This window comes from Neomonachus schauinslandi, chromosome 13, assembly GCF_002201575.2.
Source record: "Neomonachus schauinslandi chromosome 13, ASM220157v2, whole genome shotgun sequence".
NCBI classification, from domain to species: domain Eukaryota; kingdom Metazoa; phylum Chordata; class Mammalia; order Carnivora; family Phocidae; genus Neomonachus; species Neomonachus schauinslandi.
The window spans coordinates 45,998,238-46,010,873 of record NC_058415.1 but is presented as its reverse complement, the minus strand read 5'-3'; the positions used below and the strand labels follow the sequence as shown (position 1 = coordinate 46,010,873).

General features: G+C 40.6%; 1 protein-coding gene across 2 annotated transcripts in view; it reads left to right on the top strand.

Moving 5' to 3' along the window:
* Window positions 1-4,651, top strand: part of HACD4 (3-hydroxyacyl-CoA dehydratase 4) — a 51,340-nt gene extending 46,689 nt beyond the window's left edge. For both annotated transcript variants that reach the window (XM_021697286.2, XM_044920610.1), the window contains exons 6-7: window positions 2,945-3,070; window positions 3,884-4,651. In XM_021697286.2, the coding sequence (XP_021552961.1) occupies window positions 2,945-3,070; window positions 3,884-3,966 (209 nt within the window). In that variant the 3' untranslated portion in view covers window positions 3,967-4,651. The remainder of the gene's footprint in view (window positions 1-2,944; window positions 3,071-3,883) is intronic.
* Window positions 4,652-12,636: the final 7,985 nt, after the last annotated feature.

The following is a 12,636-nucleotide window of genomic DNA, read 5'->3' as shown; positions in this document are numbered from 1 at the left end:
TATGACAAGATACATAGGCATGGGTTTATTTTTTGGTTCTCTATCCTTTTCCTTTACCCTTTTTTTTTTTTTTTTTTTTTTTTTTTTAAAGTAGGCTCCATGCCCATTGTGGAGCCCAGTGCAGGACTTAAACTCACAACCCTGAGATCAAGAGCTGAGTGGAGATTAAGATTTGGATGCTTAACCAGCTGAGCCACCCAGAGGCCCCCTATATGCCTAATTTTTTAAAAAGATTTATTTATCTTAGAGAGAGAGCAGGGGGAGGGACAGAGGAAGAGGAAGAGTCTTTTTTTTTTGAAGAGGAAGGGTCTTAAGCAAACTCTGCACTGAGTGTGAAACGCAGTGTGGAGCTTGATCTCGTGAGCCTGAGATCATGACTTGAGCCAAAACCAAGAGTCAGATGCTTAACCGACTGTGCCACCCAGGTGCCCCTTTATATGTCTGTTTTTGTGCCAGTAGTATACTATTTTGATTATGCCAGCTTAGTCGTATATCTTGGAATATGCAGTTGTGATATCTCTAGCTGTGTTCTTTCTCAAGTTTGCTTTGGCTATTTGTGGTCTTCTGTGATTTTTTTTTTTTAAACCTTTTTTTTTTTCTTTTAAGATTTTTGACAGCACAAGCAGGGGGAAAAGCAGAGGGAGAGGGAGAAGCAGACTCCCCACTGAGCAGGGAGCCAGATATGGGGCTCAATCCCAGGGCCCTGGGATCATGACCTGAGCCACCCAGGTGCCCCAGGTCTTTTGTGATTCTATACCAACTTTAGGATTATTTGTTCTAGGTCTATGAAAAATGCTATTGGTATTTTGAGAGGAATTGCACTGAATCTGTAGTTTGCTTTGGGTAGTACGGATGTTTTAATGATAGTCTTCCAATCCATGAGCATGGTATATCTTTCCATTTGCATCATCTTCAGTTTCTTTCATCAGTGTCTTATAGTTTTCAGAGTATAGGTCTTTCATCTCCTTGGTTAAGTTTATTCCTAGGTATTTTATTAATGGGATTGTTGTTTTCTTAATTTCTCTGCTACTTTGTTCTATGTGTTAATTTTGTATCCTGCAACTTTACTGAATTTGTTATTTCTAATAGTTTTTTTTTTTTTTCTTGGTGACGTCTTTAGGATTTTTATGTATAGTATCATGTCATGTGCAGTGAATTTAACTTCTTCCTTGCCAATTTGGAGGCCTCTTATTTCCTTGTCTGATTGATAGAACTTCTAGTAACTATGCTGAATAAAGTGGGAGGAGTGGACATATTGACTTGTTCCTGATCTTAGAAGAAAAGCTCTCCATTTTTATCATTGAGTATGATGTTAGCTTTGGGCTTTTTTATATATAGCCTTTATTATGTTGAGGAGTATTCCCTCTAAACCCACTTAGTTGAGTTTTTATCATGAATAGATACTGAATTTCCATCAAATGCTTTTTCATCTATTGATGATTTTTATCCTTTATTTTGTTGATAATTGTGTATCACATTGATTTGCAAATATTGAATCACCCTTGCATCCCCATAATCAGTCCCACTTAATTGTGGGAAATATTACTGAATGTGGCTTGCTAATTTGTTGAGGATTTTTGCATGTAAGTTCATTATGGATGATAGCCTGTATTGGTGGTGTATTGGTGGGGGGTAGTGTCTTTGTCTGGTTTTGATACCAGGGTAATGCTGGCCTCACTGAATGTATTTGGAAGCTTCCCTTTCTCTTCTATTTTTTTGGAAAAGATTGTCACGAATATGTATAAACTCTTAAATGTTTTTCAGAATTCACCTGCAAATCCATCTGGTCCTGGACTTTTGTGATATTTTTTAAATTATCAGTTCAACTTTGTTACTAATAGTGTATTCAGATATTTTTTTCCTGATTCAATTTTGGAAAGGTACATGTTTCTAGGAATTTATTCTGAGTTCAATTTGTTGGCATATAAATTTTCATAAGTCCTATAATTTCTGCTGTTTTGTTTCTGATTTTATTTTGGTCCTCTCCTTTTTTCTTGATGAGTTTGGCTAAAGGTTTAATTTTATCTTTTCAAAGGACCAGCTCTTGGTTTCATTGAACTTTTCTATTGTTTTTAGTCTCTATTTCTGCTTTGATCTTTATAATTTCCTTCCCTCTACTAACCTTGTATCCTGCTGATTTTTAAGCTCTACTGGTTTTCAAAGCCAGATGTTATAGGGACTCATGTTCCCAGTGCAGATCCCCCGTGCCAGGAGCCTGGCTTCTCCATGCTTGTGGTGTCCCTCCGTTTTGTGGTTAGTCTTACCAGGGCACCAACCACAATTCCACCCCTCCTACCCCTTTCCATGTGACCTTCTCTCTACAATGAGCTCTGGAAGGTCTGTTCTGTCTTTAGGTTGTTTTCAGAGTTGTATAGATATAGCGGTTATCTTGGGGTGTCCATGGGATGAGGTGAGCTCAGGATCTCCCTACGCCACCATTTCTCCCAGAGTTTCTTACCATTCTTTAAGTTCTGATGTTGGGGAAGGAGGAAGGAGGACCCCTCCAAGGCCAGTTAAGCTGAGGAAATGCTCAGTAAAACCAGTTTCCTTATTGCAGAGCTTTTTAGAATCTCTACCGTAGTGATGTGTGTTTTGAAACTCCCAAGAAGAAACTCTATGCAGCATTCTTCAAATTCATTTGTCTGTTTGTGAGAAGGGGACAAGTAGTTGGGGATACCATTTTTAAAAAGCAGAAATTATTTCTCTGTAGGTATAACCAAGTATAAAATGGACAAAAGTTCAAGTCACGCTGCTATAACGGCCTTGCCAGTTGAATCATTCCGGTTTCTATATCAAACTAGCTTCAGCTAAGGGAGTCAGCACCTGTCACAACTGTCATTATAAAATTCAGAATATCCCTGGACTCTGTAGACATTTATGTATACACATCCCTGTAGCAATATGAGGGGAAGGTTTCACAATTCCTTCTCTGTTCTTTAAACAGCATTTGCCATCTATCAGTCGCTGCCTTATTTTGAATCATTTGGCACTTATTCCACAAAGCTGCCCTTTGACTTATCCATCTATTTCCCATACGTGCTGAAAATATATCTCATGATGCTCTTTATAGGTAAGTGGCTTTTCTGTTTTGTTTTTGCATTCTTCCTGTGCTTTCTGCTTTGTGCTGCTATCTACTTTAACAGAAAGGTCTGTGAACATGGGAGAAACAGAGGAGGAAGCCCAGAATGATGAACTAGACCTTGTTAGTAAAGCACCTAGAAGTTACAATGCTTTTTTGCAGGACATCACAAGTTCAAATATATCACTGTTTCACTGTACGAACAAGAACAGGTTTACGAGCAGGTAACGTACCTGCGTTATGTAGGAAACGTAGAAGTTTGACTATGGATACAGGGATCTACAGAGAAAACCTAGATGTCAAAGTAAGCAGGCTGCACCATTTGTATCTATTTTGTTTCCTGTTTGGTTTTATATGCTTGCATCTCCCAGCAGGCACGTGGGAGTAGGTGCTAAAAACACAAGAAAAAATGTGTGGAACAAAAACTTAACAGTTAAGAAAGTTTAACTGGCAAAGACTTCCATGATTACATTTCACTTTCTGCAGCTCTGACCTTCACAGATTCCCAAAGGGAGTTGTTCTAGAGCCAGTCATTATCAGACAAATAAGAACAATGCATAAGGGAGAAGACAGATGTGAAACTGCAGGGCTGATACAGCCACCGTCAAGAAAGGGGAAAATTAATTCCTTGCCTTAAACAAAACTTTACTTCCCTTTCTGGACCCTTGTTTAAGAGTTCCTTTTTTTTTTGAGTCTCCCTTGCAAGTGTCTTGTCCTTAGACTCCAGGCAGCACTCTGAGTGTATTTTAAAACCAGAGAAATGGTTAATCAGCCTTACTTTTGCCACTTCCTTCTCCATGTTAGGTATGTATTATACCTACAGTCATCTTTACTCAGAAAGAAGAGACATCCTCGGAGTCTTTCCCTTTAAAAAGAAGAAAATGTGAAGCACTGCATTCCGATGTGACATAAGAAAAAAAACAGGCTTGTGGACTCAGCTGCAACAAACAACACAGGAAGCATTCTGGTGGGTGCTACTTGACCCAGCTCCATGACATAATGGTTCTCCTCAAGCTTGAGACAAATCACAGCAGTCTGTTAACCTCACATATTTTCAAAACGCATATCCTGCACAACCTACTTTACCAAAGCTGTGGGTTTTATACAAGTATTATTTTCCTGTAAGGTGAATGAGAAATAGATTAACTGGAATGGATTCAATTAAACTGAGAAACCAAACTTGTTAGCCGGAATTATATCTGTTTACATCTATTTCTTTTCGCTTCAGCGTTTGTAAATAGCGACTCCGCAGGAGGGCAAAAATGTGAAGTATGTTCTGCGGTTGTCACCATGGCCAGAGTTCACCCCCATCTTACACATTAGACACGCTTAGAAAATTATACATTAATATTTGGACTTTGATGCCTTAAAAGAGAAGCCTGATGAAAACAATGGATCTTTAGTAAAAATGCTCCATATTCCTTTTCTGGGGCAGGGGTTGAAATCAGACCATATACTTACCTTACAGGGAGACAAAAGGTAAAAAAACTAGAGTAAATTATTTTAAAGGAGGCAAGGCACTTAAGAACTAGTGATGTTTCAGGGGCGCCTGGGTGGCTCAGTCGTTAAGTGTCTGCCTTCGGCTCAGGTCATGGTCCCAGGGTCCTGGGATCGAGCCCCGCATCTGAAGCCTGCTTCTCCCACTCCCCCTGCTTGTGTTCCCTTTCTGTCAAATAAATAAAATCTTTAAAAAAAAAAAGTTTCAGATTATTACTGAATTATTGCTAATTACTATGTCACATACAAGTCATCACCTAGAGTTTTGAAAACTCTTTGAAGATCTAAACTATATGTGAATAATTGACTAGTATCATTTCTGTACCATTGGTATATATTCACTTTTCTTGAACGAATTCTAGGATCTGGGGCACCTGGGTGGCTCAGTCAGTTAAGCATCTGCCTTCAGCTCAGGTCATGGTCCCAGGGTCCTGGGATCGAGTCCCACATCGGGCTCCCTGCTCCGCGGGAAGCCTGCTTCTCCCTCTCCCCCTGCTTGTGTTCCCTCTCTCGCTGTGTCTCCCTCTGTCAAACAAAATCTTAAAAAAAAAAATTCTAGCATCTTTTTTTTTTTTCTTTTAAAGATTTTGTTTGACAGAGACACAGCGAGAGAGGGAACACAAGCAGGGGGAGAGGGAGAAGCAGGCTTCCCACCGAGCAAGGAGCCCGATGCGGGGCTCAATCCCAGGACCCTGGGATCATGACCTGAGCCGAAGGCAGACGCTTAACGACTGAGCCACCCAGGCGCCCCAAGAATTCTAGCATCTTATTATCCAGTAACTATATAAAAAGTTTACTAAATATTTTATGACATAAAAACCAGGTAGTAAAAATGTAGTTACAAAAAAAAATGGTTAACTAAATATTTAAAAAGAAACAATTGAGAGGGGCGCCTGGGTGGCTCAGTCGTTAAGCGTCTGCCTTCGGCTCAGGTCATGATCCCAGGGACCTGGGATCGAGCCCCACGTCGGGCTCCCTGCTCAGCAGGAAGCCTGCTTCTCCCTCTCCCACTCCCCCTGCTTGTGTTCCCTCTCTGGCTGTCTCTATCAAATAAATAAATAAAATCTTTAAAAAAAAAAATTATAAAAATTGATACCTTTGTAAATTTAGTATCCTATTTGGAATTTTAAAATATTAAAATTACCCTCTTAAAAAGCTACATTTTGAGGCTCCTGGGTGGCTCAGTCAGTTAAGCATCTAATTATTTTGGTTCAGGTTGTGGTCTCAGGGTTGTGACTTCAAGCTGCACCTTGGGTTCAGTGGGGAGTCTTCTGCTCTCCCTCTCCCCCTCTAAAAAAAATAGGGGTGCCTGGGTGGCTCAGTTGGTTAAGCATCTGCCTTTGGTTCAGGTCATGATCTCAGGGGCCTGGGATCGAGCTCCGCATTGTGCTCCCTGCTCAGTATGAAGTCCACTAGTCCCTCTCCCTCCACCCCTCCCCCTTTCAAATAAAATCTTTTTAAAAAGCTATTTTGTTTTTAAAGTTGCTTATTTTTACTTCTAAATTTAAAAAAATACTGAAAGCTTTAGTGTACAAAGGGAACAGAAACCCTTTGCAAACTTAGGTGACTCACTCAGGCTTCCTCTCAATCAGAAGGGCTAGATTGCTGAAGTATTATGTACATCTACAATCACTAAAGTTGCAGAGTAAGATTTAGAGAAACTATCTTAGTGGGTTATTGTAAGAAATTAAAATTATTAAATAATACTTTAATTTTTAAACCAAATTATTTTAAGAAGTAGGCAGGTTTTTAAGGTAGACTAAAAAGCACAATTTATAGTTATGAATTGACAATTTCAGTTTTCTGCAACAATTGTAACAAAGATCTGTCATTCCTTTGGTGACACAGTCACAACTTATTGTGGTTGTTGCTTATATTCATAATTGAAAGAAAAATTAATTTCATTAGAGGTTAAGTGGAAATAAGGATGTCATTTCTCTTTCACAAGTTCATGTTCTCCAGGTTAAGAAACTTAGACAAGTAAACATCTACCTAATTGGATATTACCCAGATTGCAAGGTTGATTTATGTCCATCAAATCTCTTTCATTTTGTTCAGTGTTGTCATAGGCTTAGTTTCTTAAATCTAATGTGAATAACATAGGAAACTATTAGATATCTTAAAAGCATAACACATAACTTTTAAAATGATCTTTCTTGGGCACCTGGGTGGCTCAGTCAGTCAAGCGTCGTGATCTCGGGGTTGTGAGATGGAGCTCTGTACTGGGTGTGGAGGCTGCTTAAGATTCTCTCTCCCTCCCTCTAAAACAAAGCAAAACCATAAAAAACAAAAACCAAACAAACAACTTTCTTTGGAGTTTTCAATGCCAAGTTCCACTGCCTCAAGTTCCAAGTAACCCAAGCTAAGGTGTAATAATCAACATCAGCAGTGCCTCTGGGGCTAAAAAATAAAAAAGAAGGGTAGGGGTGGGGGGGTTAAAACTGCTCTGAATGAAAACTACTTCGAAGAATTTATTTCATCACTCGGCAAAAGTCTGCCTAAAAAATACAACACACAGACACTAATATCATCCAAGTCCCTGGGCTTTTACTTTATCGAAATAGTTGAATGAAAAGCAGTAACACTTCTGCCAAAAGTAGCCATTCGATATTAATGCATTTTTTCCCCTCCAGTATGCTTTTCAAGAATCACACACTTATCCTGGTCTTATGTTTTTGTTCAATAAACAGGTTAACGTTAGAATGAGTTCTTAGTTGCCGCACGCACATCTACATTCAAACGCTTACGTTGTGGGGCGCCAGGCGCACTGTAGGCACGAAATTCTAAAACTTTACCAGGCCTGCAAACACATTTGTTACTACAGGAACGCACCACATCTCACTGAAGTCCCTAAAAGAACCATTCTGTTTGTTTTAGGATACCTTATTCTGCCTACCTTGAGCAAGCTCTCACCTATAAGACTTTGTATTGCTTTCAAAAGATGATGTAGCTGTAACATCAGTATCCAAAACGTTTCCGCAGAGAATCTTACATTTATGTACAAAGAAAACAGTTACACTTTACTGTGCTAAAGTATCAAAGTGATTTAAAATTAAAATATGCTACAAATGATCTCCCCTTTCCCCAACATCTTCCTCTCATTAGCTTATTTTTCCTTAGTAAACATGAGGTTTTTCTTTGTTCTGGGTCTAGTTGCTGTGTTACCTTTGACATGGCGCCTTTGAGCCCCAGTCCTAGAACTAACAGGGTGCTACCTAGGACCCAGATTCGTGGGTTCCCCTGGGACCCAGGAACCTGCATGTTGTCAGGCTCCTCAAACGCCCCTCTTGCACACGACAGTTTGAGTCTAAGGTATTTCAGCTTTGGACAGAAAACTGCTAATAAGAACTTCTATAAAAGCCACCATACAACTGGGGAGAACATGCCTAAATTCACCAAACAAACGTAGGTGTCCACTGTGTCCTTACTTTGTGCTATTCAGCTGAGCCGCGGGGTCCTGTGAGCGAGGACGTGGACTGGATGGAAGAGTGAGCAGTGGGTTTGATGTGAAATCCAGCTCCAGTGTTTACTAAGCGAATGACCCAGAGTTCCTTTCCTTAACTGCCCAACGTCGTCGTAAAGAACGAATGCAGTGTGGTAAACTAAACCTTTCTAAGTGATAAACAGCTACACAGAAGTAGGAGATTTGTAACACATTTCCTGGACGCATTAAAAAAATCTGACGGTTTACTGATTTATATTTTGTGAATGTAAGTTCTGTGAAGGCAGGAATGTCATGCCTTGTTCACTTTGGGCACACGGTACACACTCATAATTGTGCAGCTCTGACTTTATATATAGACTACTACCAGTACCTCCAGTGTAAGACCTCTTTTAGGAAATCAGATTAATTAGGTGATGTCTCAATTATATTTGATTATTCTCAAAGGGCACTTCATGTTTAGAAGACACAAAAAGAAGGTGGTGGTGGTTTTTTTTTAACTTCTATAAGGATCCTTTTTTGATGTGCTACTTGCTTTTAGAATGTTTTAAGAACAATTTGTTAAATTTCCATTCCCAAGTCCCAACATACAGATTATCAGGTGTTAAAGCTATTTTCAGTGAAACATATCAAAGTGATAACATTTCTATTACCTTTTAGAATTTATAAAGCATATTTTTGTATTCTTTTATCCTCACAACTACTTTATGAGGTAAGCTATTCCTCGTATTCAAGAAATAAAACCAAAGTCAGGGAGTCATCCCTGTCATTTTTACTTAGCTTCATATCCAATAATTTAGCTAGAAATTATTCCACAAGTTCCTTATGTTTGACAAGAATCAGACGATCTTTCTACATGGCAATTTTAAAGAATTCCATACTGTTTATGAAGATTAACACATTCCATGCACACCCACAACTGCATAATTACTATATATAGCATACATTTTTTAAAAATGAGACTTTGAGAGTTTAGGATCAGAATAAAGAATTTCCTTCCAGAAAATATAAAAGCATATTACCTCATCCAGGACCAGCGCGATGATACATATTTATACATGAAGATGACGCCGTGAGGTGTTTTTCTGCGATGGTAGGATGGAGGATGTGACTTGTTCCAGCCACATTGTGTCCCCTGGTTCCATCTGAAATGCCTGCAGCTAGTACTAGGCTTGTTGGGGCATCTCATACAGACTCAACAGAGGCCTAGCCTACAGCTCTGGCTTTAGTGAAGGCCCCATCCTCCTAAGCACAAGATCTGATTTCCCTTCAAAAACTAACTTATGAAAATGTTTACCAGAGGTTTAAAACTGCTTATTTTCAAAGTTACTAAGTTATTTCAAGATAGTGGTTGAGTCCCTAACAAAGTCTTATTCCTTTTATAATTATAATATCACCATCTTTGGTTAAAATCAAAATGATGTTAAGAACTTCTGACAATTAACTTCAAAAAAGGTTATTAACAGCCTTGTAGTTACCATGGAGTCACTACATGACAAAACACAAAGATAATTTTAGGGCCTTGCATGGATCCCAACATCTGTTCCAAATGCACACTTTTCAAATCAAGAGTCAGAGTGTTCTGAGATGCATAATAAGGCTTTAACTCCACACATTCGTTAGTATATCCCAGCATGCTCTTTGTCTTGGCAACTTGTGAAGGAAGTGTTTCCATAGTTTGGAACATCTGGTCTAAAAAGGCAGAGACTTCGGGTTTCTAGAGAACAAGGTGAGCCATCCTGAGGGAATAACTTAATTCTGACCTGAACCAAGAGGTAACCAAGAGAAAGAGTGTTGTTATTCCAGTGACCTAATATCTTAGTGTTTAGATTTTAGAACCTTTAGGTTTTCAAATTTAGAATTTTTTTTTTTTTTTTTTGAGGGGGAGAGAGAGGGAGAGCAAGTGAGCAAGCAGGGGAGGGGCAGAGGGAGAGAAAAAAGTCTCAAGCAACTGAAAGCCCAGTGTGGAGCCCTACGTAGGGCTTGATCCCATGACCCTGAGATCATGACCTGAGCCGAAATCAAGAGTCGGACACTTAACCGACTGAGCCACCCAGGCACTCCTAGTATCTTACACTTTGATTCTTTAGAGGTTACCATGGATAGGAAAATCCTACAAATCTTAAGCTCAAGACCCCTGAAAACAAAAATAGGGAGGGGAGGTGGCTAGGGAAGAAAGAATACAGATATATTTTATTTCCTCCATTTTGTGCTCTTCTGTTCTCTTGTCAAGGGCAGGAGCAGGGACAAAGTTTGAGAAGAAATCAGGCTGAGGAGAAAAAGGCCGGCTGGGTTTAGAAGCCGGGGCCAGTTCTTCCTCCCTTCCTCCAGCACCAGCAAGCTCTGCCTGCTGACTCAGGGCAGAAGTACAGACACGCTCCTCAGTGCCCACCTCCCCTCACTGTTCTTCCCTGCCACCCACGTTTGCAAGATGGCCCAGGAATTTAAAGCCCTTCAACCCGCTAAGACCTGTTGCTTTACACAACTCCTCACCTTCCCAGTTGCAGCAGCTTATTAACATGAGGCAGTGTCCTTTTTTGATTTTTGGTTTTGTAGTTGACATACCACGTTCTAGGAGTTTCAGGTGTCAACACAGATGTCTGATAATTCTGTACAGGACGCACCGTGCACCACAGTGAGTGTAGGCAGCATCGTCACCACTGTCACTTCAGCATTACCGGCTGTACGCCCTGTGCTTCAGGGCTCTCTCTCTTACCTGATGCCAGCAATCTGTACGAGGCATGCAGGAGGCTTCATCCGGAGTAGGAGTTTTCATCTTAAAATGGGCACTAATGCCTGGATGCGGCAGAAAGTGCGCTGGATCTGGGGCTTCAAGGCTTTGGTGTTCTATGTAGCTCTGCCTCGTGTTAGATGTATTTTCTCCATTTTAAAATAGAAAATACCTCTTCAGGGGCGCCTGGGGGGCTCAGTCGTTGAGCGTCTGCCTTCGGCTTGGGTCGTGATCCCGGGGGCCTGGGATTGAGCCCCGCGTCGGGCTCCCCGCTCAGCGGGAGGTCTGTTCCTCCCTCTCCCTCTGCCCCTGTTCCTGTACTGTCCCTCTCTTGCTCACTCTCTCAAATAAATAAAAAATCTTTAAAAAAACAAAAGAAGATGCTTCTTCACAGTCTTGTTGCAGGAGTGAAATAAGATAATACAAGTGAAAGTTCTAGTGAACTTACCGTCTGGCACCTAACAATAAATGTTAGATGAATTTCAAGGACTAATTGGTGGGAAGTAAAAAAAAGTGTATGCAGGCAGAAGGAAAGAGAAGCTGGCTTCTCGCAGAACATGTTCAGCTGCTTCCTTCAAATTCATTTCCTTCTAGCCTGGCCTCTGAGGAGCTAATAAAAATGAAATGTTGGTACTGCAGGTGGCTATGCCCTGAAAGCTCGCCCTCCCTTCCCCTTTTCTGTAAGCATCTTGGCGCCTTACTGAAGTTCAGCAAAGAAAGAACAGAGTGTGGATTACACAGTGAACCACAAATATCTGAAACCTGGAATCATAAATCCATATATTTGGAAAACAAAACTAGGAGAGCTATTTTTAACCTAAGTGGTAGGTAGGTTCACTTAGTGACAACATGAATGTACATATCACACGGGAATAATACTGAAGGTTCTACGGTGCTTTTAAGTACCAGGCATTGCTGGAGCCCGGAGGACACAAAGGTGTATTATTCCAGTGGCACAAACTCTCTCCCCAGAGACCATATATCTGTATCTGTATCTGTATCTCCATCAGGACGTTCATATGGTTGGTTCAAGCCAGCCCTGCTGAATGCCTGCGTGAAGGAAAAATAAACAGCAAACAGATCAAATGCTGGCCGATTCTCAAGCCCTTGAGTAAACTGCTATTCTTGAGGACAACTGTCACATAACTTCATTTACTTGTCATTAGGCCACCAGTCACTCTGCTTAAGACAGAGATGTGTACTTATAATAAAACACATTGTTCTTTCAAGGAGATACCTGCCCAGCATTCCATTACCTTTCTCCTGGAAGAAAGCCAGTTTAGGTAGGACCCTGGTCAATTAGAGTACCCCAACTCCCAAGGCCCACATAGATGTGCAGGGACTCTCATGTGACCCAAGCAGAACCAGAGTCCTCTCCATGTTGCTTCTGCCATACCCACGAGCAAAGATGCCTTCCCTTCCCTTTGAGGTTGCTGGTCGCCATCTTACCAACTTGTGGAGTGATCCCAACTATGCCCTGATGGTACTGTTTGACTCACTGGATGCAGCTGACTGACCTGATCAGATCTACTCTTGAACTTCTTGGTTTGTGACCTAATTTTCTCTTCCTTGGTTGAAGCTATTTTGAATTGGGGAACTTTCAATTGCATTCAAGAGACCCAAGCATAAGCAAATTATAGCCACCACTAATGAATCTGATTTGGCTAATGTTCAACACACACCATGCTTACTATTTAAATGTGGACAGCAGTTCCAAGACAGTGTTTTATCAATAAAAGTAAGAAAACACTGAGTCAGCGAATATCCTCTAGAAACTTCATGCGAAGTCGATCATGATGTTACTGCCACCACTATCATTTGGCTTTGCCAGCAAAACCTTCCCCGTGCCTTAAAACAAAGAAGAAATGTGCACAAAATTCACAAGAT